Genomic DNA, 26,258 nt, shown 5'->3' on the forward strand with positions numbered 1-26,258 from the left:
GGCAAGTCCTAGGCGCTGAGGCTTTAACCCACAGCGCCACCTGCGTCCCAATGGCTTCATACAGATGTCAAATAACATGGAGGACAAGATACGACAGGTCAACTTTCATAGCTCTGAACCGTAGCCTGCTATGACTGTTCTCTGGACATAGTCCTGAAGATAGAGTAGAACCAGTGTGAGACCGTGACCCTTCTTTAAGAAGTCGCTCTAGGAGGAAAAGGGCCAACTGTATCAAAAGCCACTGAGAAGTCAAGGAGAACACGGAAAGTCACACTCTCCCCACAAGGGTCTATGAAAGCTGGACTGAAATGGGTAGAGATAACCAGTTTCCTCCAACTGTGTCTGAAACTGAGCTGCAAGCACTGTTTCAAGCACCGTGGCCCCAAAGCACATGTTTGCCACTGGGCTATAGTTGAGTGCTTCTGCATACAGGGAAGGCCCATTTAAGATGGGAGAACACCACCTCCATCAGGGCAGGCAGCATCTCCCGCTCCTGCAATGAGGCATTAATCCCTGGATATAGCCAGTCATGCCACTTGGATGAGCTCTAATAAGCCAAGATGGGTTCAGAGCCCAGGTGGTTGGCCTGCAATCACCCTCAGGCTGGACCAGAAAGTGCTCTGGTCACCTCTGTAGCATTTGTTCCAACTGTGGATGAAGTCTCATTCCTTCCCAATCTGAGCAATTTTATCCCCAAAGTGCCTAGCAAACTTGTCATAGCAGAGCGTCAGAGCAACGCCCTACTGCCTAGGTGACAACAGCCGATTCATCACTTGGAAGAGTTTTATTTATTTTATTTATTAAATTTGTATACCGCCCTTCATCCGAAGATCGCAGGGCAGTTCACAACATAAAAATACAAAATATGAACACAAAATGCACAATAAAGCAATAACTCCACTCTCACAAGGATGTTAATCAGACAAAGGCCTAGTGGAAGAGAAATGTTTTCGCCTGGTGTCTAAAGATATGTGATGAAGGTGCCAGGCGAGCCTCCCTGGGGAGAGCATTCCACAAAAGGGGAGCTACTGCAGAAAAGGCCCCGTTCTCCTGTTGCTCTCATGAAGGAGGTGCATGAAGAAGGGCCTCAGGTGATGATAGCAGGGTCTGGGTTGGTTCATATGGGGAGAGATTGAGGTATTGTGGTCCTGAGCCTTTTAAGGATTTGTAGATCAAAGCCAGCACTTAATTGGGCCAGAGTGCTATTTGTGGATGCTGTGGTGGTGAAAAAAGTAAGCTTTTCTTGCAGTCATCAGCACCTCATGGCAGGTGCAGTAATGTTCTTTGAGCCATGTTTGATCATAATTCAGATTGGATTCAGATAATTCAGATTGCACTGTAGCTGTTGAACTTCCTGTTTCGTTGCATGCTGGCCGCTATAGTATTAAGATGATGTGCACACTTATCATTGAGGACATCTCTCAGTTCCATCCCAAGAGAAGACTCTCGGCAGGATTGTTGGCCGTGTCATCTGGGAAGCTCCTCAGAACATTGAGGAATCTCTCAGACCCCATAAGTCTCTGGGGGCAGACCGTCCTAATGGATCCCGCACTCCCAAGCCAAACCTCTCCAGGAAGTAAACTGTCCACCACAACAGTCTCCCGACAAACCGCACAATCAATTTATATTCTCAGACTCTTCCCCCACCCCACCCCAAATTCCTGCAGAGAGGAGTATTACTGGTGCTTGGATGGGTTTTTAACACAGTGCTTTGCTAGAGCTCTAAACTATATTTAGCTAGCAGGATTATTCAGCCGCTTTCAAAAATATAGCGCAGTTCTTCACAAATAGAATGACATTCCTGTAAACGTAGGTGTAAATAGAGGTGAATTACAGAAATAGTGCGTCGTCCCCCCCAACCGAATATTGCTTGCCTACTTTACATGTTTCGCTTTTCCTCCTTCTGTGCAAGCTGATTCTCACAGATGTGCCACTGAGGTGGGAAAACAGAAGTGAGGGGGAGTTATGCGAATCCCTCCAAAGCCATGGAGGAAATTGGTTTTAAAACTGGGATTAGCAGACACTTGAATCTCTGTCCTGGTCTCCAGGATCACAGTTCTTCCCATGGTAGTGAAGGGAAACAAGGACTAACTTGTTGCATCGTATTTGCTGGAAGAAGTCACTGTGCAAACAACTCTATTGTTTCTATAGTAACAGATGATTGAGAAAAGATCATTGTTAAGCACACTGAAGTGTTGTTGTTTTTTTAAAAAAGGGAAAAACTGATCCACAGTTAAGTGGAGAGGCACTGAAATATTTGCTTGAAATTTCACATCCCTCCCACCCCCTTTCTTGCATCAAAAGTTGATTGTCCTATCTGTACGCACAATTTTATAGACATTTCACAGCGCATTATAAAATGTAGCAGACTTTAATTCATTTTCTAAGGTTCCCATAGCATCTCTGACTAAAAAATAAAAAAGGAACTGGTATACTTACTTGCGTAATGCACTTCAAAATGCCTGTCTATTGGATGGATTTGGGAATTCAGACATAAAATCCAGTGAAGTTGTTTGATTTTGCACTCAGCATTTTAAAAATACTGCATTTTAAAATTTCATTTAAATGCAGGTGTGTGTTCACGTGTTCATTAGTGAGGAATTTTTAAAAAGTCCATCTCTCATACACCAAAAAATAAGTACCATTTTATAATAAATTAATTTATAATATAAATTTGTAACAAAAACAATCCGGACTTGGGGATGTTGTAGTACCTTGGTACTTTCTGCCTTGGTCAGACCTCACCTGGAGTACTATGTTCAGTTCTGGGCACCACATTTCAAGAAGGATATTGAGAAGGTGGAACGTGTGCAGAGGAGGGTGACCAAGGTGATCAAGGGTCCGGAAATGATGCCTGATGAGGAACAGTTGAGGGGATTGGGTATGTTTCGTCTAGATAAGAGGACACTGAAAGAAGGTATCGTAGCTTGTTTTCTTTTGCTCCTGAGGCTAGGACCTGAACCAGTCGATTAAAGTTACAGGAAAGGAGATTCCGATTAAACATCAGGAAGAACTTTCTGGTGGCAAGAGCTGCTCAACAGTGGAACAGACTCGCTCGAAAGATGGTGGACTCTCCTTCCTTGGAGGTTTTTCAGCAGAGGTTGGATGGCCATCTGTCATGGATGCTTTAGCTGAGATTCCTGCATTGCAGATGGTTGAAATAGATGACCCTTGGGGTCCCTTCCTCTCTATGATTCTATGAATCTATGATCCTTTGCATGCAGAAGGTCCCATGTTCAGTCTATAGCCTCTCCACTTAGGGCTGGGGCAAAACCCCTGTTTGATGAAACCCTGGATCACTGCTTGCCAATCAGTGTGGAGAATACTGCTACTTGGTGACTCCAGATGCCAACACTTGTTGAGGGCAGTTGTGCTTGTCTGATTTTGTCTTTCTTAAATCCTGCCACATCACAATTCCTTTCTCCAAAGGATCGAGGTTGCTAGATGGAGATGTGCCTTAAGATAACAAACACATCCCTTTTTGTTTTTTTACCGTGTGTACTCCAGCGGCCTAGGGACACGGGTGGCACTGTGGGTAAAACCTCAGCGCCTAGGACTTGCCGATCGCATGGTCAGCAGTTCGAATCCCCGCAGCGGGGTGCGCTCCCATCATTCTGTCCCAGCGCCTGCCAACCTAGCAGTTCGAAAGCACCTCCAGGTGCAAGTAGATAAATAGGGACCGCTTACCAGCGGGAAGGTAAAAGGCGTTCCATGTGCTGCGCTGTCACGCTGGCCACGTGACCCGGAAGTGTCTGCAGACAGCGCTGGCTCCCGGCCTATAGAGTGAGATGAGCGCACAACCCTAGAGTCTGGCAAGACTGGCCCGTACGGGCAGGGGTACCTTACTCCAGCGGCCACCAAACTGCTGTCCATATTCCTGCAGGATGTTTGTAAAAACATTTGGAAGCAGCCGCTGGAGAATGTGGAGGATCGATGCTGATAAAAACTTGGATGGCTAGTTGTGAAGCGGGGAGGGTGGGAGCAGAAAGCCCTTCCTGCATTTCTGAGCAGAGACAATTGTGAAATTCATATGTAGCGCAGCTGGAGGAGCCTTGGAAGCCATAACATCTGTGGCTGCAGAACACTAAATTGTTTGTTTCAGTTTTGAATCTTGGCTTTATAGTTCTTCCCCCCCCCCCCAGCCTCAACCCCACCCCAGGCCTTAAATCGCCTTCACGTTGCAACATGAAAGATAGGCAGTGACCTTTCTGAAAGCTGTGGGCAGAGTTTTGGGGCGATGTGAGAAAATGATCACTCAGTGCATCCATAACCTATCCATTTTCGTCTTTTTGCAACCTTTATACCTCGCCTTTTATTCTAAGGTGGTGTAAATGAGACAGTGCTGTGCTACTTTCACAACGGCCCTGGGAGTCGGGTTAAGTTGAGAGAGGCAGAGGCTGAGACCTGTCCTCATCAATTTAATGGCATAACAGGGATCTGAACTCGGGTCTTCCTGACCCATGCCCAGCACTTCATCCCAGGGGTGGCTTATGTGGTGCCATCCAGATGTTTTGGACTTTAGCTCCCATCACCCCCGGCATAACCAATGGTCACGGATAATGGGAATTGTCCAGAACATCTGGAAGCCGCCGTGTTGACTATCCCAGCATTATCCACTGCCACACACGGACTCTCTGCAGATCGTCTCCCCGGTGTTGTTTTTTGTAGCAGGCAATAGGTTATTTTGGTCTATGCAGGCAAAATATCTTTATGAGATTGCCCTGTGTGGGTAGGTGACCCAAGGACTACTATAAAATCTCCAAACTGTTTTGTTTTTCCCAAGAGGGAAAACAAAGGAGCCCAGGTGCCCATTCTAACCCTAAAAGCAAAGGAAGGCATCTACCGGCAACATTACTTTACTCATCAAAAGGTGCATTTTAAACGAGCTCTTGGTGGCTGGCAGCTAGAAAAGGAATATAAATATAATGCCTACTTAAAAAAAAAATGTATCTGGCATTAAGACCTTCTTAAACAGTTTTATGTAGCAGTGAAATCCTACCTAGCGCATAACTGGAAATCTCCCAAGCAACCTTCTAAACAGCAGCGGCTTGATAAAACTCGGGAGACGTGAGGATAATGAACAAAATCAGCAAGAATGACAAAGAAAGAATTCCAGTATTTAAAAAGGCACTGTGGCACCATGGTTTCCATTTTCCAGCTTCTTCAAGCTTTTGACCACAGTCCAATCAAATACAGATGCATATTTCTCCCTGCTTTCCTGACTGTGATTCAATTACACATCCCTACTCTCAGCAAACCACACCTCAGGTTGTCTTAACCCTATCCCACAAGCCAAGCCAACCAGTTTCATTTCCCCATTGCAGTTAATTAGTGATCTTGTTGTATTGATTGGTGGTCTGCCTGTCTTGTTGCCTGTATTCCCAACTTAATTTCAAAATAAAATCTTCATAAACAAAAAGGAATCCATAAAACCACTTGAGCGGCAGGGAGGGGAATTAAGACCTTCGCTCTGCCCAAAAAGCTTAGCAAAGTATATTAATAGGTATCTTTTAAGGTTATATGAGCCAGGGGAAGGATGCAGGTATAATGGCCTGGTTTGCATGTCACAATAAGCCAAACCATGGTTTAGTGTGAATACAATGTCTATCAGAGAGACAATTGCGGCCATTTTGCTCCTCCCCTCTTGTTGCTCTACTGCTGCTCTCCTGAGCGGAGCTGTGTTTGACTTAAGTGTGTCATCTGAACCCAAGCTTATGATTTTGCTTTTCTGGATAAACCACAAGCCATAAACCTTGCTTACAGCTTGTGATTAGACGGGAGAGAGATAAACCTGGGTTAGGATGACATGCTTCAGCCAAACCATGGCTTAACTCAGAACAACAGCAGAATGACTGCAACATCTCTCCCAGAGTCTCTATGTTTGCACTAAACCGAAGTTATTCCCCCCCCCCCCACCTCCATGCCAGCAAGGAAATAATTCTAACAGTGATGACGAATAGCCTTTTATAGGTGATTTACATAACATAAGAACAGCTGTAAATAGTTTTTTAAAAACGGTACAAACAACAGAGAGGTTTCAAAACAGTACGAAATAAACACCTTTCGTCCAGAAGGATGCTAGCCTTTCAGCAGGCTTTAGAGAGAGGGAGAGAAATTTCCCCTGCAGGCATACTAAGTTTTTGTGATCTTCTTTACAAGGCTGGGATAGCAACCACTTTTCAGAATGCGCTTCTCTGCAGGTTTTGTCATCAGACTTTGTTTTTCCAGGGTCAGAACAAGGCCTTGCCTCCGGGCTGATTAGTCTATAGCAGCTCAAAACCAACATGGTCTGCGGAAGGGAAGCACTGGAGAGTCTTTATGGGCATGTGACTATAATTGACAGAACCCCCCCCCCCCCCGCTCATTCAGTAGGTTAGGGATGAATGTGCATTCCACGCATATCTGTTGGGAATACAAACATTAAATGCAGACGCTATGTAATGCATGAATACTTGATAGGTGCTCCAAGACTGTGATAGTGCTCATGTGACTTCCTGCTAAGCGTGACTTCTCCCCACCACCACCACTACTCCAAAATCTTAATTCTGAGTGTCAGTTTCAGCCTAAAATTTATCCCATAATCAACAGGCTGCTAGTTTCAATTCACTGAGAAATGTTTTGGCTTGTGTGTGTTGGTGGATTAATTTGATGTAGCTGGTTTTTTAAAAAGATACTTCCATGGATTCCCCCCCTTTTTTTTACAATAGTTAACCTGATTTCTTTAGCAGCGTTCACTGTCCTAGTTAGCTGATTTTAGACAGATGTTTATCTCTTGACTTACAGTCTAGACAGATGTGATTTACAAACTGTAGCCCAGCTGGTAAATTGCCCTGGGATCTGCAGCCTTATTTTCGATGCGTAGAGTTATTGTGAAATACTTCTTTTGCAAGTGCTTTTGCAGCAGCGGGGGCTGAGCCAGCAAAGGTTTATTGGAGCAGCTGAAGATGTCTTTTGTTTTATTCTTAAAAGTTGTTCACGCAGGTTCTATTTTCCAGTTGCAAAAATATAGGGAATATGGTGCCTGGTCGGGGGTGGCGGGGGGAGGATATTTATCCTATCAAATCTCCATCAGAAAAATCAGTTCCCAACATTCCTTCATGCCATAGTGTGTGACCAAGATGCAGAAACTGGGATGGAGCTATGCAAATAGGATTTGTTTCTCACTGGCTTAGGTCAGCACTGCACCGGGATTATTTGTTGTTGTTTAGTCATGTCCGCCTCTTCGTGACCCCATGGACCAGAGCACGCCAGGCACTCCTGTCTTCCACTGCCTCCCGCAGTTTGGTCAAACTCATGCTGGTAGCTTCGAGAACACTGTCCAGACATCTCGTCCTCTGTCGTCCCCTTCTTCTTGTGCCCTTCATCTTTCCCAGCATCAGGGTCTTTCCCAGGAAGTCTTCTCTTCTCATGAGGTAGCCAAAGTATTGGAGCCTCAGCTTCAGGATCTGTCCTTCCAGTGAGCACTCAGGGCTGATTTCCTTAAGGATAGGTTTGATCTTCTTGCAGTCCATGGGACTCTCAAGATCCAGCACCATAATTCAAAAGCATCAATTCTTCAGCGATCAGCCTTCTTTATAGTCCAGCTCTCACTTCCATACAACGGGCTTAGGAAAGCCAATTCAGCTCCAACATGCCCTTTAAGATTGGAAACATACGAAGAAACAGCGTACCGTAGTTATCAGCCAGACTACTGGTCCATGCAGCCCCAGTGCCATCTATTCTCAGTTGCAGCAGCTCCTCAGCACTGCAGACAGATGGCTTCTTCCAACTGCATTTGCTGAAATCCTTTTTTTAAAAAAAGCTTTCCTGGCCTGCTGTTGTATCTGCGACATTCTGCATGGAACATGTGCATTCTGCCACTAAGCTCCGACTCCCGCCTTGCATTTTAAAATTTACTTTCTTCTAAAACTTAAACATGTGGCTTTCTGTGCATAAACACACTCTTAGATGAAGACTTTCAACGGAACGTTTCAGTCTTTCACAATCCTTCATTTCAGAATTCTCACATTTCCCTCCTGCGACGTCCTTGGGCTGTTAACGCTAGTCTTTGTTGGGCGGCTTTTGGGTTGTGCCTTCTCTACTCCAGTAACGGGGGGTGGGGGGTTTCAAAGTATTTCCCCCTCCACTACTACAAACTTTAGGGTATCCCTGTGCCTGCTGATTCTTCCTTCACATGGGTTCTGGCTGTTTAAAGGTCAGAGCGCGTTTGGAGCATAGCTATCAACTTTTCCCTTTTCTTGCGAGGAATCCTATTTGGAATAAGGAAATTTCCCTTTAAAAAAAGGAAGCGTTGGCAGCTATGGTTTGGGGGCAGGGTGACACCACAGGTTTGGCACCACTGACATTTTAAAGTCCGCCAATGATAAGCCTCCACACTTAGAAAATGAATTTGCTTTTAATATCTCCTTCCTTGGAGGTTTTTAAGGAGAGGTTGGATACCCATGTGTCAGGGATGCTTTAGCTGAGGTTCTTGGCTTTGCAGGGGATTGGGCCCTTTAGGTCCCTTCCAACTCTACGATTCTATTATTATGATAAATATTGAAGTTTTGACTTTCTGGGCTATAAACGGTTGGGTACCTCCTCTTCTGCTTTCCTTGTTCATCGTATGACTGTGGCTTTATCATCACTGAAGAGAGAGGCTTCATGATAAGACTGAACATAAGGTCTCCTGTGGCTGGTGGAATTTCTAGGTTTCATACAGGTCCACCAGAGAATGTTATGTACACTTTCACTGGTGTGATAACCATTGGCTAGATACATACGTGCTCTTGAGGAGTACAGTGGTACCTCGGGTTACATACACTTCAGGTTACATATGCTTCAGGTTACGGACTCCGCTAACCCATAAATATTACCTCAGGTTAAGAACTTTGCTTCAGGATGAGAACAGAAATTGTGCAGTGGCGGCACAGCGGCAGCAGGAGGCCCCATTAGCAAAGTGGTGCTTCAGGTTAAGAACAGACCTCCAGAACGAATTAAGTTCTTAACCCAAGGTACCACTGTAATTACATGTGTCCTGAAACAAAGAAAATCTCATATTCTCAATAGTGGCATCCTGTGCTTGGAGTACGGACATAACTTGTGCCCTAGCAAACAAGAAGTGTATATTTGAAATAATAATAATAATAATAATAATAATAATAATAATAATAATAATAATAATAATTTATTTGTATCCTGCCCGTCTGGCTAGGTTGCCGCAGCTGTTCTGAGTGGTTGACAAAGATGGATAAATAGACGACTTAGTTGCTCAAATGGACCAATTAGTTATGTATATTTTCTTGATCAAAAACAAAAGGATAGTCCAATAGTCTTCAGCTTGCGATCCCAAGTTTTGTGTCCCTGCCACATCCCCCCTTCCAATTTACACATGAGGACTGACTGTCCCAGAATTGCTTTTTCTGCATGAGGTAAACTCTCCCCTTGCTTTCTTAGGCCATCTTTGGCTTCCTGTTCCATCACTTTTGATCATCTGTTTTGGTGGAGCGTGCAAAAAGAGGCAGACTGACTTCACCCTGTCGAAGGCCAGCTTCCTGCTGTTTGTACCCAGTCATGTGGAAGAAAGAGCGGCACTTTATGACATAATCCTTTTGGGTGCAGTTTGCTGAACCACACACACCAAAGACAATTAATTGATTCTGCTAGTTACACCAGTGGCTTCCAGGCTTCCTTCTGTCGCAGAACCCTTTCCATTTTTGGTTGACAAGGACCTCCTGCATATCTGGGGCTTCTTCCATAGCACGCTGTTTGCACGTCTTTTGGACACCCTGTGAGTCGACTTAGAATGCATCCAGTGTTCTGTGGTTGTGTCTTGCATGTAACTTTGCCAGTGATGGACAAAAAAATATAAAAAATTACCCCCTGCTTTGGGCAATTTGGGGAGGGAGATTTCACTGGCTCTCTGATATTGTCGAATAGCTATATACGATTCATTATTATTATTATTATTATTATTACCCCGCCCATCTGGCTGGGTTTCCCCAACCACTCTGGGCGGCTCCTAACAGAATATTAAAATACAATAGTCTATTAAACATTAAAAGCTTCCCTAAACAGGGAACACCTTGATGTTCTCACATTCAGCATGAGATCTCTGTATGCCTTGAAGCACCCCATGAATATTCCCAGAAAAAAGGCCCAAATGGACCCCAGTCCCACATCCTGCTATCTTCAGGGAGTGAGCCAAGCCTAGGTTGGATAGTAATCTTGCATCATTGACTCCACCAACATCTCCGTGGCCAAGACGCTGATTGTGGAAGAAGAGAAGAAGAAGAGTTTGGATTTGATATCCCGCCTTTCACTCCCTTTTTAAGGAGTCTCAAAGCGGCTAACATTCTCCTTTCCCTTCCTCCCCCACAACAAACACTCTGTGAGGTGAGTCGGGCTGAGAGACTTCAGAGAGAAGTGTGACCGGCCCAAGGTCACCCAGCAGCTGCATGTGGAGGAGCGGAGGCGCGAACCCGGTTCACCAGATTAGGAGACTACCGCTCTTAACCACTACACCACACTGGCTCTACACCACACAGCAGATGCTCTTCCGTTGAACCACACTCCTTCCTGGGTATGAAGTTGGAGAACCAGTGCAGCAAAGCGTTCTTATAGTTTCTTATGACACTCTCTGCGCCGCCCATGAACTACAAATCACACAGAAGCAAAAGGGAACTTTGGAGGGTTTGAGCCGTCCTGGCTTGGGTTGTCCTGGCTTTTGAGCTTCTCGTGGCTCTACATTTAGCACCACGTGAAAGTTAAGTTGATGGTGCAGTGATGGTCCAAGCCATCCCAATCACATTGTTACTCTACAGAACAGCTTTTTGACAAGGGAAAAGCTTTGCCAATTGTGGGAGGGTGAATCAGAGGACATTTGGAGTCAGTGTGGTGTAGTAGTCAAGAGTCAGTATGGTGTAGTGGTTAGGAGCAATGGACTCGTAATCTGGTGAACCGGGTTCGCTTCCCCGCTCCTCCACATGCAGCTGCTGGGTGACCTTGGGCTAGTCACACTTCTCTGAAGTCTCTCAGCCCCACTCACCTCACAGAGTGTTTGTTGCAGGGAAGGAAGGGAAAGGAGAATGTTAGCTTCTTTGAGACTCCTTAGGGTAGTCATAAAGTGGGATATCAAATCCAAAACACTTCTTCTCTTCTGTTCCATATGTTCCGAAGCATACTGATGTGGCTAATTGAAATGTAAAAGAGACCACATGTTTTGGATGTGCAGTTTGCCCATATTTTATTTTATGTTGTTTAGAACTGGGTGATATATCAATATATCGTCCAAAACAATATATTGTCCAAAACTGTTTCATAATTTTTGACCTGGCAGTACATCGCAAATCATGATGTGTATTGTTAGGGCTGGGCTATATATTGTCCAAAACCGGTTTAAAGTCCATCTCGTGATACTGGTTTCATAATTTTTGACCTGGCCATATATCACAAATGTGTGTGTGTGTGTTCTGCAAAAATCACAATGAGGGGAAAACCGTGAAGCCAGCCCAATGACTCCACCCTTATTTCAGACATTGTGATATCTCGGTATATTACGATGTTTAGCTAGTGATATATAATGACGTTGAAAACCAGGTGTCGCAAATCCACAATGCCTATTGCTGAGCTAATTTAGGTATGTTTTAGGGTGGAACTCAAAATTAATTGTAACACTGTAGTGGCAGGCATTAGAATTGTCTTTTACAAATAAGTTTCTATAGAAGGAAATAAACTGGGAAAGCCTTAGAATAGCAACGTACAGTAACCCAGATAACGGAAGGCTGGGGGAGAATTTGGTAGAAAATGCCTACACAATGCTAGCAGCAGTAGTAAAGAAAGTTAGCAGAAGGGATTTAATTAATGTGTACAAGGAAATTATATGATCCCTGCCTCCCCCCCCCCGCCGCAAAATGTGTCTTTGTTACAGTCATTATTTCAAAAAAAGGAGAAGTTGGGGATTAAAGCTGGGAAGGTGATTAATTAGACAGAATTTCCTGAAACAAGACATGACTTCATTCTAGAAGAGAAAAGAAAAATAGGCAGGGGATATGACCGCTCTCACTGCTGCAGAATTGAGATTGCTTCTGGAAAATGATGGAAATCTGAGGATGTGATCGCCTTGGCTGGATTTCATCTGTGCGTTCGCTCAGCCAGGCTGTGCAATTACCGTGTTGTGCTAATAAGGGCATTGCCAGAATGTGATATTTGCTACCGTTGTTGTTTTAGTGCTTTTAAATGTGTGAAATGCCTCACAATCCTATTAACTTATTCTTCCTCACAGCAATCCCATGAGAGAGTTGGGGGTGGCCTGATGCAAATTGGGTACCTTGCAAGATACAGAGATCGCCATTGTTTTCGAAGGCTTTTTTAAAAAGAGAGAGAGAGAGAGATTGGTCATATTTATGGAAGTAGTTTTATGTCTGTCAATGCCTGTATCCTATTGCCGCTAAATGGACCTTCCATATGCAAAGGGTGTCTGCGTACGTACGTACGTACGTACATACATACATTATCTATTTGGGATGAATATGATAAGACCTTTCCCTTCATGTCCACTATTTGAAACAGAATGGTGCAACTGATCCAGCAATTCATATGTCCACCGTAGAGAATGTGCTTTCAATAGTTTTGTAGAAAAGGGAATTCTGGCATTTCCAAGTTGCATTGACAATAATGGACAGAATTGCTCCTCTCCTTGACAAGCATCACATCTCAAAATGCACAATCAACAATATGAAGTACCTCAGGTTACAGACGCTTCAGGTTACAGACTCCTCTAACTCAGAAATAGTACCTCGGGTTAAGAACTTTGCTTCTGGATGAGAACAGAAATCGTGTGATGGTGGTGTGGCGGCAGCGGGAGGCCCCATTAGCTAAAGTGGTACCTCCAGTTATGAACAGTTTCAGGTTAAGAATGGTCCTCCAGAACGAATTAAATTCTTAATCCGAGGTACCACTGGAGAGGGCCAGGCAATATATTGTCAGTCAGTCAATGTTTATTACAGCAAACAGCCAGCATTAGGTGATATATTGATATATCACCAAAAACTGATTTGAAGCCCATATCATAAAAATGGTTTCATAATTTTTGACATGCCAATATATCGTGAATCGTGCGTGCGCACTCTATGCAAAAAATCACAATGTGGGGGAAACCATGAAGCCAACCAATTCCTTTTTAAAAAAATATTTTTTATTAACCAGCCAATCAAATCAAATTAAATCACATCACATAAATTCCGAATTACAAAGCCGAATTTTAAATTTTGTTGGGGGGACCCATATTTCAAGATCCGAAGGGGGATTCTGATCATCTTCTTGCTACTGCGTTAATGTCCAAATCAATCCAAATCAGTCCAAACAGAGTTCATAATTCTATCCAGTCTTATCTTGCTGTTTCCACATCACATCTTGTTCATATATTTTCTCTTTTTTCTTTATGATCTCTTCTGATAGTCTCCTTAAGCCGATAAACACCAATAATAATCCTGTGTGAATTTTTCCGTTCTTCCAATCCTCAAATCGAGATGGTTTCCATATATCATCACCTTCATAGATAACAGCGCTCTTTCCATCATTAATTACAGAACTGTCATTCTTAAGTCCCACTGAGGAGTTTCACCCACAATATAAAAACAGCTCTATTTCTCTATTTCTCCTCTCAGACTTAAGTCCTCCGACAGAACTTCCCAATATGGCGACGGCATTTTTAACTGCTTCATTCCAAAGCTCTTATACATTCCACGCTCTTAAAACATGCTTTGGTTCGAAAGTTTATCTCCACACAGCCTTAAATCCACAGCTTAAGTCCTTAAAACGACAATTCTGACTCGTGAGGGGAGGGGATTCTTGTTTAATCACATAAGAAAAGAAATGAAAGTTTTTCCCCCTCCCCCATCAGTCATTTGCTATACCGTATCTTGGCATATCTTCTCATGTTTTATTATTGAAGCCACCCAATTCCTAGCTCCATCCTTATTTCAGACATCGTGATATATTGTGACGTTTAGTTGGTCATTTATCATGATGTTGAAAGCCGGCTGTTGCCCAGCCCTAACGAAGTTTCACTTTGCTAAAGTGTGGTTTGTGTTGCTTACATCTAAAACAGGGTTAGGGATCTTGTGGTCCAGATGTTGAGCTTAAGCACCCATCAGCCCCAGTCAGCAGGGCCATTGACTGAGGTTGATTGGAGTTGGAGTCCAGTAACTTCTAGGAAGCCACAGGTTCCCCATCCCTGATTTAAAGAAACCACAGTTGGGAGATTAGCTCATATGAAATCAGCAGCCCTGACTGGGAGATGGCAACGTATACCCTTTCAAGAAAAATCTGCCCAAGTGCCATGAGGAACATTGCAGACCCTGAGGCTATGCTCCTTGCACCCAATTATGCACCTGGGGGCCATGCCTTGAACATTTCTGATGCCACCAAATCAAGGGGGGGGGGGAATAGATGCGGAGACCAATAACTGCCAACATTGTATATATTATGGAATTTTGCTGTAAGAGCTCAAAAATAAGAACAAGCGTATTCGTATGCATGAATGGAACTGAATTGCCAGGTACCATATTTTTTGCTCTATAAGACTCACTTTTTCCCTCCTAAAAAGTATGGGGAAATATGTGTGCGTCTTATGGAGTGAATGCAGGCTGCGCAGCTATCCCAGAAGCCAGAACAGCAAGAGGGATCGCTGCTTTCACTGCGCAGCAATACCTCTTGCTGTTCTGGCTTCTGAGATTCAGAATATATTTTTTTTCTTGTTTTCCTCCTCCAAAAATTAGGTGCGTCTTGTGGTCTGGTGCGTCTTATAGAGCGAAAAATACGGTAAATGTGTATTGGAGTGCATCCTAAATTTGGAAATATGTTTGTGTTGAACACCTTGGCTTTAGCGAAATGCTGTAAACCTAATTTATAGTCCTATATATCCAGTAAAAGTAACTAGGCTTGAGGTTTCTGGCCACATTCCATGTTGACCCCAAAACAGGATGGGGCTTGGTCCTCTAGGATCTCTGCACCTTGTCTTGTCTTTCCTCCATGGTTGTGGAGGTAAGAACTTGGACTGAATGCTCTGGGGTGGGGAGGTGGGAAAAGGGAGCTAGCCAGCCTGTACCCCCTTTCCCATGAAATGAGCCAACATTTACGTGACTTAATGGGCACAAAGTTCCCCAACAGAGTTGGGGAGAAGATCAGCATGGAGCTTTCATCCCTTCCTACTGGATAAATCTGATCTAATTCTTTGGAGAGCACAAGAGAATTGGATGAGTGAGTGAGGGGATACCAGACTGGCACCAGTTTTCCATGGTTCCAACCGTGGACATCTCCCAGCCCTACCTTAGAGACACTATGGATTGAACCTGGGTTCTTCTGCTCTACTACTGAGCTCTTGCCTCTTCCCTCTGTGGAGTTACAGGGAACCAGGCAGAGGGCCTTCTCATTAGTGGTGACTGCCCTGTGGAATACTCTCCCATCAGATTTCAAGGAGAAAATTAACTATACAACTTTTAGAAGACATCTGAAGGCAGCCCTTAATGTTTGGTGTTTTATTATGTTTATATATTTGTTGGAAGCTGCCCAGAGTGGCTAGGGCAACCTAGTCAGATGTAAAGGTAAAGGTAAAGGTACCCCTGCCCGTACGGGCCAGTCTTGACAGACTCTAGGGTTGTGCGCCCATCTCACTTAAGAGGCCGGGGGCCAGCGCTGTCCGGAGACACTTCCGGGTCACGTGGCCAGCGTGACAAAGCTGCATCTGGCGAGCCAGCGCAGCACACGGAAACGCCGTTTACCTTCCCGCCAGTAAGTGGTCCCTATTTATCTACTTGCACCCGGGGGTGCTTTCGAACTGCTAGGTTGGCAGGCGCTGGGACCGAGCGACGGGAGCACACCCCGCCGTGGGGATTCGAACCGCCGACCTTTCGATCGGCAAGCCCTAGGCGCTGAGGCTTTTACCCACAGCGCCACCCACGTCCCAGTCAGATGAGTGTGGTACAAATAAATTATTATTATTATTATTAATGATAATAATAATAATAATTAATAATAATTTACAAATGGTTCCTTCCTTACAAAATGTTTCTAAGTGCTAAGTTCTATCCATTCAGGAAATGACTCTCGCAATTGATATTTGTAAGTTCTTATTGTCTTCTTGCAAGCCATCTTTGGCACGCACGCACACACACACACACACTCACTCACACACACACACACACACACATATATATATATATACACACACACACATATACACGCGCAAAGCAGAGCTATTCATTAATATATATATATATATATATATATGGTCAAAACCCATGATAAAACAGCAGTATATAAAATTGCAGTGTTTCTTTCTCTGAGTTTAGCATTCGTTTATGTGGGTCTTGTTGCCAAGGCCAGTCTTTTAATAGATGCACTGAGTTGTCCCAGGCGGGAGACGGTTTCTAGGTCTAACGCAGCGTCCCCACTTCCAAGTTGTTTTGATAGTGGCAACAGGAGACGAGAAATGAAATGTGTGTTAAAGTCATTTGCCCAGCCCTGAAATAGAGGCAGCGAAGAAAACATCATACAGCAGTAAATCATTCACCTGTCCAACATTCTTTAAAGCCCTTTCCCCAAATGACTTTAACAGTCTGAGGGTCACACCTGAGGTTAAGAGTCTCCTTGTGCAGAGCACTTCTGACGATAAAATGCAATTTTTAAAACATTGAATCCGAGGCATTTACAGACAGTGGAGTCTGTTGGATGTGAGAGTTTGGTTTCATCCCGAATGGCGGCTGTTACTTTATAGACGGATTGACAGATGTTTCTCAGACAGGTTCTATAACAGGGCCAATTTGAGTGTCAAAGCAGTTAGCGCCTGCTTAGGTGTGAGAACTTAAAAGTGCAGAATTTTTTGTAATTCTCAAATTGCAGGGCATGTGTGTTAATTTTGAGGAGATTTTGACATATCCGATAGGGACTTGTTAATAAGGACCGGTGCTATACTTCTATACTCATCACAAATGCCTCCCTTGTTCTTTTAGAATGGCAATGGCTCTCACCTGAGAGGTGCCTGCTGGAAAAAAAAAGCCCTCATAAGGACGTATTTTAACGATAGATAAAACATGATTGGGGGTGGATGTGTATTGTGATAAGTAATACCCATGTAGCCCAAGACAGCTTTTGAGAAGCTGATCAGTTAAATACTACACTCTTGATCCAGCTAGAGAAAGCCACACTTGCAGTCCTAACCGTGTCTACTCAGAAGTAAGACTCAATTCATTGAGGCTTGGGGGGCAGGGTTGCAGCCTAAATTCCATATAAACTAATGGTGCATGTCTAACTTTAATTCCCATTACTTCTAATGGGTCTTAGTGACAGATAATTTTATCTTGATGGAGACCGGAAGCTTTTAATAACTGTTTCAAGGGAGGATGTGTGTGTTTGTCTGTGAGTATCTGTGTCACTCCTCTTTGCCTCAGTTTAGGACAAGCCTTGTAAATAAATGCATCTGCAAAAGTTAGGGCCTGTGTCCTCCCAGCTGTACTTATTGGAAACGTAGGAGGCTGCTTTGCATTGGGTCAAACCATTGGTCCATCGAGCTCAATATTGAGGATTTGAAACATTCACAGCCCTACCTGGAGACGCCAGGATTGAACCCAAGACATTCTGCATGCAAAACAGATACGTCTATCACTGAGCAATGGCACAGCCTATCTCATGATAGAATGCAAGAAGGAGAGACTTTATTTCTGATGTTGTGACCAAGGCGTTTTGGTCATGATAACCAGAAAGCCACCAATTTGTAATTTAAGTTTGTGGAAAGCCTGCCTCTCTTGATGGTGAAATTTCCAGACCTGGAATTTTAGACGTCTTCCGGCATTTCAGTTAGAATCATTGTAGAAGTAAGACATATGGTGTCTTTAAACCATTCCCTGTATGGTTTCCTATTTTCCATTTTACCTAGATTTATGTAGCTCGGCGCCCTAATGCTTATGGCACATGAGCTGCTGTATTTGCATTTGATACTTCAGAAAGGAACTTTCGACATCCAAGGTTGGAGTTTTGAGTGGAAACTTTTAAGTCTCTTGCTTATATAACCACATTCCTTGGTTAATCCAAACTGCTGAGGTAATGAGTTTTGTGGTCTTCATATGTTCCTGAGATAGTTCTTCACATATGTAAAAACTGAGCGCGATCGGAAACTTCTGGAAGGGAAAGTTTCATCTAGGCCAGTGGGTTACAGACTGGAGATCCTTGTGAATGGCTATTCCCTTTGCTCCTTTACCTATTTGCTCAATAGGTGTCAATGCAGATGCCACACGTAGGCTTGAAATTGAGCAGCAACCCGCTCACTTGCCCAGGGACAATAAGGCTCAGACCTTCCCCCAGTATTATCCATCTGATTTTGTGTGGTTGTATGCGTTGTCGTGATACTTAATGTGTGCCTGCAGACCTTTGTGAATGCCAGTCAATGTGTGTGGATCACTAAGCAGTTTCAAGAACTGATGTATCACAACGGCTAAGAGACCACGGTGCAAATTTGGAAAGTTCCTGGTTTGTCTCTCTCATGATGTTCTATGATCTCACTAGGTTGCTTTGAGTGAGCCAGTGTCTCTCAGCCTCATCCCCCTCAACCCCCATTTATAATAGGGGCTACAATAATACTGACCTACTGCGTGGGGTTCTAAGAATTCCAGCATTATATATGTGAAGCCCTTTACAGACTCTTAAAGTGATTTATAAATCATAGAATATTTGCTAGATTATTATTATTTACTGAGGGTGGCTTGTCGTGGACTTAGACCTCCAGAAGATTGAATTCTATGCAAAGCCATATAATTGGCATGACCACTTCTGGGGTATAGTGCCAGTCTTCTTGAAGGCCTTCTCTTGCACCCACCTGGTGCCATGCAGATGTTTGGGGCCAAGGGGTGGTGTAGACCAAAACATCTGGAGGGCACTGGCTTGTGGGAGTCTGGTGTAGATTTTGAGGGGCATGGTAGAAGAGCTGATAGCATTGCATTTTGGCTGAGGAGACTTGCTCAATTCGCTGCCCAGCCATGAAACTGGCCTTTGGAAGTCAACATGTGTCAGCCTGACCTACCTTGTAGGTTTGACCTGGAGGTAAAAATAGTGTGATTTCAAGTGTGCCACCCAAGCTGCTTGTGGAAAACAAATGTAATAAATCAGTCGTTCACAAAATTGGCACTGGTGTCTGCTGATTATAATTCTATAATAGTGACTGTAGATTGAATTGGTTCAGAAATTCTAATAAGAACCCCAGTTATATGCAACTGGAGTAATGTGGCTTCACCCACTTTTGCCTGGAAACACGTTTATATTACTATTTTCACTTTATGTTTATATATTCAAATAAACAAACAAAAATCTTCCAGTCAGATTGTTTCACTTCAAATGTTTATAAGGTGCACTCGTGGAACATGTTACATCTCTCAAGGGGACTGGTGTTGCTCGTGGGTTATGTCAATATGCCAGGAAGCCCAACTGCATGAGTGGAAGTTCTTAAACATTCCTGTAGTGATATGTGAGGAGCAATTGAGGTGGTATCAGCTATGTGCTTCTGGGGAGACATATGTACAGTGGTACCTCGAGTTACAAACAAGGTTACAAACGCTTCAGGTTACAAACTCCGCTAACCTGGAAGAGTTACCTTGAGTTGAGAACTTTGCCCCAGGATGAGAACGGAAATCGTGTGCCGGCGGCACAGCCGCAGTAAGATGCCCCATTAGCGAAAGCACGCCTCTAGTTAAGAACAGTTTCAGGTTAAGAATTAAGTTCTTAACTAGAGGTACCACTGTACAGCATGTCGATATCAAAACTGGTTCTACAGATGTCCTAGAGTCTTTCAGCACAGTACACATGAACATAAAGCATATCTTAATCGTTTGGTTTTTCCTCTTTCTATCTTCACAGGACCCGCAGAGGTTCCCATGATGTCGCCAAATGGATCTATTCCTCCCATACATGTGCCTCCAGGTTATATATCACAGGTATGCTTTTTTCAGCAAAAGAATTTGGGTGCCGGCAGGGATGTGACATTTCAAACATTTGCACGGAATTCAACATCCCGCCTTCTCTCTCTTTTTGTGCGCAAGCTTCTAGCCCTCATGGTGGTGACCTGAACCCACCTATGAAGGCACCAGCAGGGTTCTTAGTGACAAAATTGTGTACTTCCTCTTTGCCTCCAGCTCAAAATGCCTCTTGTTGAGTCCCTCCCGCTGGCTGGTCAAAGCCCATGGAAATCCGCAGAAGGAATGGGGGAGAGGGTTCGCAGATCTGCTTCCTCCTCTCTGACTAATGATAATAATAATAATAAACAACTTTTATTTATATCCCACCCTGCCCAGCCGAATTCGGGCTCAGGGCGGCTATCATCAGTGGTACCTCGGGTTACATACGCTTCAGGTTACATACGCTTCAGGTTACAGATTCCACTAACCCAGAAATATTGCTTCAGGTTAAGAACTTTGCTTCAGGATGAGAACAGAAATTGTGCTCCGGCGGCGTGGCAGCAGCAGGAGGCTCCATTAGCTAAAGTGGTGCTTCAGCTTAAGAACAGTTTCAGGACCTCTGGAACGAATTAAGTACTTAACCTGAGGTACCACTGTATAACATTAGAATAAAATAAAACAATAATTAAATTAAACAAAATTCCTTCCAGTAGCACCTTAAAGACCAACTAAGTCAGTTCTTGGTATGAGCTTTCGTGTGCATGCACACTTCTTCAGATACCTTGATACGAAAGCTCATACCAAGAACTGACTTAGTTGGTCTTTAAGGTGCTACTGGAAGGAATTTTGTTTTGTTTTGACTATGGCAGACCAACACGGCTACCTATCTGTAACAATAATTAAATTACCTCCTAAAAACAGGTCAAAATCAAATTAAAGTCTAATTAGATGGCTTTCCGCAGGGTAAGGGTTAGATAGAGGCAGAAGGGGAAGATCTCTCCCAGCTATCCCTGGACCATCCATTTGGACGTCCCCATCTGATCTTCCTCCCTCCTCTTGCATCTAGGGCTCCTCTACATTACCACGAAGAGTAGGCTTTGTGAAATTAGCCCTTTAACATCTGAATATAGCAGCTGGCTGTGTAGTCATAGGAAAAGCTATATATTGTCCCTCTCTCTTCCCCCCGCCCCACATTCTCCCCGTTGAATTGAAACGTACTTCCCGCCATGTGGAAAACGAATGTTCTGTTTTTTCAAATGACTTCATACCAAGTAACAGCTTGAAGCACGTAGTAGTCACTTGGTGTAGTTTTTCTGTTGTTGTTTGTTGGTGCTGATGTTATAATAGCTGTGTTCGCCTTATTTGCTCTTGCCCGGGCCCAGCGATGTCAGTAATTAATAGGACTATTGAGTGATTATTTAATTTGCCTTCTGTTTGTTTTGGCACTGGGATGACAAGGATGTAAAGGAAATAAGAACATTCCAGCTTGCGAACGAAAACATATTTTGACTTCAGTTTGGTCGGCCCTCGGAAGGCTGCGTCTTGAAAGCCAGGCAGAAAGCAGATACCCCTGTGGAGGAATAACAAGGCCTATTAGGTGAAAGCTATAAAACCCACCCAACCCCATTTTGTTACACCAGCCTTTTGGACTACGGAGTTTTAGCCTCAAACGTTACCTTTGCTGCCCATTGATTGAAGCTCTGGATTGAAGCGACCTAGGTTCTGGGAAAACGATCTGTAGAAAGAGCTGGCTTCTGTGGGGCAAGGTGGGCTTTGTTGACAATCAGCAGGTGAATAATAATAATAATAATAATTTATTATTTGTACCCCGCCCATGTGGCTGAGTTTCCCCAGCCACTTTGGGTGGCTTCCAACAAAGATTAAAAATACATTAAAATGTCACACATTTAAAACCTCCCTGAACAGGGCTGCCGTCAGATGTCTTCTAAATGTCAGGTAGTTTTTTATCTCTTTGACATCTGGCGGGAGGGCGTTCCACAGGGTGGGTGCCACTACCGAGAAGGCCCTCTGCCTGGTTCCCTGTAGCTTTGCTGTGAACAGCTGTAGAGCCTCTTTGTTCTGCCTGGCCTTTGGCTTGGAGCCAATTTGATTCCCTCCCTCCCTCCCTCCCTCTCTTTCTTTTTTCTTTTCCTTCTCCTCCTGCGATGAGGCTACATTTTAATATTTTAATGTTCCATTATTTTAATGTTGTATTTTATTTTTGTTTTTAAGTTGTAACCATTCATCTTGTTTTTATTATTGCTTGTAAGCCGCTCTGAGCCCGGCCTTGGCTGGGGAGGGTGGGGTATAAATAAATTATTATTATTATTATTATTATTATTATTATTATTATTATTATTATTAGCAGAAAGGGGCACAATATTTATGGGGTTGTGGGATGGGGACTCCAACTGCTCTGCGATCCTCCCCAATCCTTTGCTTCTTCCTCGAAGACCCCCCTTCCCTTCTGAAACACAAAGAAGAATGGAGAATTACCTTTGTCTCTTCCCAGCCTTGCCTGCATATCTCCTCACTGCTGAAGCCTTAGTTTTGTAAGCTACTTTCAGCCAATGATCTGTTTCTTGCTGCCCATTCCGTAAAACATTCCGTACTTTGATAGTGCTATATATATATACAGTGGTACCTCGGTTTTTGGACGTCTCTATTGACAAACATTTCAGCTTTTGAATGCCGTAAACCCGGAAATAAATGCTTTGGTTTTGGAACATGCCTCAGAAGTCGAACATGCCACATGGCTTCCGCTGAGTGCAAGATTCTGAGGCCTAGCTGTTGGCTGTTGAGTTTCCAGTTTTCGAACTTTTCAGAACTCAAACGGTCTTCCAGAATGGATTACGTTCGAAAACCAAGGTACCACTGTATATATATATATATATACGCTTAATACCGCTGTTAAGTTGCAATCCAGAAGTTCGAAAACATACGTCACGGGGTGTCAATACAGAGTCCCTTCTATTTGTTGTATTTTCTTTGCTTGCTGAGGTTCTGGTTTTGTGTGTGTGTGCTGGTTTGCTCAAGTCAGTTTTCTGTGTGGCTTCAGTGTGGATGTCATCTCTTGGCTTGTTTACTTGACTATATGAGGTGGTGTTAACTTTGGAGTGCTCTGCTGAATTGCTTTGTGTAGGGCAGGAGTGGAGAACCTTGGGGCCAGATGTTGCCCTCTGACCCTTGGGCCTCTTTCTAAGCCATGCCCCATCTCCCCAGACCACACCTCCTCACTGTTGTTCCACTGTTGCATCCCTATTGTCTGTACCTGGCTAAAATGGGCCTTTGAATTCTGATAATGCCTTTTGCTCATCTGGGTAGAGCATAAAGAGGATGGGAGGTTTGTGTTTATATGTAGAAACTACCCTACTGTGGCAAGACAGTTTTTACATTTGAGTTTGAATGGTCATCAGTCATGGATGCTTTAGCTGAGGTTCCTGCAGAGGGTTGAACTAGATAACCCTTGAGGTCCCTTCTAACTCTACAATTCTATGATTCTTTGCTCCTCCTACTTTTGCCTCTGGCCCCACCAGCATGTGGCCTTCATAAGGTTGCCCAGAAGTAAAAGTGGCTATGAATAAGTTGGCCTATGTTTTACCTATTCTTCAACATTCACTGAAAGTTGGGGGGTGGGGTGCTACACTTTTCAAAGCTGGCTGAAGTTTTCGTGAAAAGTGATTCCTTTTTTGGCCCAGCTCTGTTTCCAACACACTCCAGAAAACCTTGTTCTCTTGGGACGGACAGTGGGAGGAACTCATAGCTTATATAGACTCGAAGTGCCGGGCTGCGTGAACCTTTTAAGTCAGACAGAACATTATCTAAGCCTGTAGGAAACGCAGATATGATTTCTTTATGAAGTCTTGGGTAAATCTGTTCAAATGTTAATTCCCAAGGTCACAATGAAAATACAATTTACCTTTTAGAAACATGACTATAAACTTTAAATCTCCCCATAGAGAACTTTCCCCCAAAACATACCCAGAGTCAAAAGTAATATGCCGTTATTTGTCAAAAACTTTAGGCATAACCTAGCCAAAACATAGTTCTTGGCGATTGATTTCAGTGGGGAGAGCTAGGCACGAATGTAAGAAGATCTCTGCTAAATCAGGCCAATTGCCCACTTAGTCCAACATTTTATTCTTACAGTGGCCAAGGAGATGCCCATTATGAGACATGAACCCTATTAAGACACCCCCATCTAAAACTTGGAACTGGGCGCTTTCTGCAGTACAAAGTAGATGTCAGGCACATCTTGTGTGCTTCAGGGACATGTGGAAGGTGACTGAGCTGATTTAATTAAAAAGAGGTGTAGGGGTCAGCTCTGGCTCCAGGATTAGGAGCATTCTCAGGTAGGATATCCACAGATGGGCACTGTTCGGTCCTAATTTATCATTTGCCCATTATAGCTCCTTTATCTGAAATGGTGGATTCTTACGCTTTTGGGTTTTTTGTTTTGTTGCAAATAAACAATGCATTGTTCACCGTTAGCTCTGTCCGTGCTGTTCGGTGTTCATGAATAAGGCAAGGTTTGTCCATTCAAAGGGGCCGCCGGGCACATATTTCGGTTTTCCTTTGATCTCCATTCAAAATTCCATTGATAAAGCAATTATGGAATGCCTTGCTATAATTACTGTGGCTGCCTGAGTGTCTGCCGTGAACGCCGTTACCACCAAAAGTGCTGAAGCTTCGATATGGACGTTATTCTTCCTAACCATGAAAAGCTTTTTATTATTATTAATGGGAATAAAATCCGTGCGTCTTAAAATTATTTCACCTGTGAATTGCATCCGTTATATCAACCTTGCTGCCTCCTCCTTTTTTTGCAGGTAATAGAAGACAACACGGGTGTTCGCAGGGTGGTGGTCACACCTCAGTCTCCGGAGTGCTACCCTCCCAGCTACCCTTCCGCCATTTCTCCGACCCACCACTTACCCCCATACCTTACTCACCACCCGCATTTCATTCATAACTCTCATACGGCTTTCTACCCACCGGTGACTGGGCCTGGAGACATGCCACCCCAGTTTTTCCCTCAGCATCATCTCCCCCCTACAATCTACGGAGAGCAAGGTAAGAGGACAACTGGTGTGGAGTTTCTAGCCTTGCAGAAGCAGCTCGCTGGGTGCTATGCTAGCCTCCAACAGGTGGGTCGCTGTTGCTCACAGGGAGATGGGCACATTGCAAACACACTGGCAGAGCCGATCCAGCATCCTGCCAATGTGTTTCCACCATGCTGCCCTCCTTTCTGCGTCACCTTCTCCTTCCCTATAAGCAACAGCCACCTAACTCTTGGGAATCAAGCATAGCGACTCTGCCCTACCCAGCGAGCCTCTTCAACCATCTGGACTTTGTGTATTTTGCTGTTTTCCCCCAGCATGATCGTATTTTGCAAGTGTTTTTTTTTTTAAAGAAACAAAATGTGTACAATACAAAGCTGATTGAAGTTACAGGTGTATTACAGGGAAGGGATTTTTTTTTTAAAAAAAATGTTTGCAGTATTTGCTTCATTATCAATACCAGGCTTTGACATTGTACAAGTCAGGACCTGCCGTGAAATGTTACAGTTTGCCTCTACAGCTTTAAGAGGAGCAGCGTTCGAAACTCCTGTTGTCCTAGGCACATTTTACGACGGTATATCATTAGCGGGGACGTGGGTGGCACTGTGGGTTAAATCACAGAGCCTAGGACTTGCCAATCAGAAGGTCGGCGGTTCGAATCCCCGCGACGGGGTGAGCTCCCATTGCTCGGTCCCAGCTCCTGCCAACCTAGCAGTTCCAAAGCACGTCAAAGTGCAAGTAGATAAATAGATTCCACTCCGGCGGGAAAGTAAACGGTGTTTCCGTGCGCTGCTCTGGTTCGTCAGAAGCGGCTTAGTTTTGCTGGCCACATGACCCGGAAGCTGTACGCCGGCTCCCTCGGCCAATAAAGCGAGATGAGCACTGCAACCCCAGAGTCAGCCATGACTGGACCTAATGGTCAGGGGTCCCTTTACCTTTACTATATCATTAGCGCAAGCAGTTTCTGAGCTCTGGACACAGTACTGCGCCTAAGATTTCAGATTAAAACTGCAGAGTGGAAGGAAAGGAGGACCTTTTTCTGCCTCCCCACTTCCATCTACTCTCTGCAGACTGGAGAAGAGACCTACTTAAGAATATTAGGGGTGTGGGCAGGGGACGGAGTAGACCAGGTGAAAAACGAACATAATATTTTAGCTTCAGTTCGTTCATTTTCAGCTTTGTATTTTTGTTATAATAAAGTGTGCCTAGACATTCCGTTGTTGCGCCCATAACCTAGGTTTAGGGTGCCATTAAGCTCCTAGCTTTCATATCTCAG

The 26,258-nt window shown here is 44.0% G+C and overlaps 1 protein-coding gene across 1 annotated transcript in view; it reads left to right on the forward strand.

Moving 5' to 3' along the window:
• Positions 1-26,258, forward strand: part of FNDC3B (fibronectin type III domain containing 3B) — a 274,382-nt gene that overhangs the window by 132,528 nt on the left and 115,596 nt on the right. Inside the window, exons 4-5 of the mRNA XM_083739234.1 lie at positions 19,885-19,961; positions 24,752-24,995. Of these exons, the coding sequence (XP_083595360.1) occupies positions 19,885-19,961; positions 24,752-24,995 (321 nt within the window). The remainder of the gene's footprint in view (positions 1-19,884; positions 19,962-24,751; positions 24,996-26,258) is intronic.

Source organism: Podarcis gaigeae (genome assembly GCF_964106915.1).
Source record: "Podarcis gaigeae genome assembly, chromosome: 5".
NCBI classification, from domain to species: domain Eukaryota; kingdom Metazoa; phylum Chordata; class Lepidosauria; order Squamata; family Lacertidae; genus Podarcis; species Podarcis gaigeae.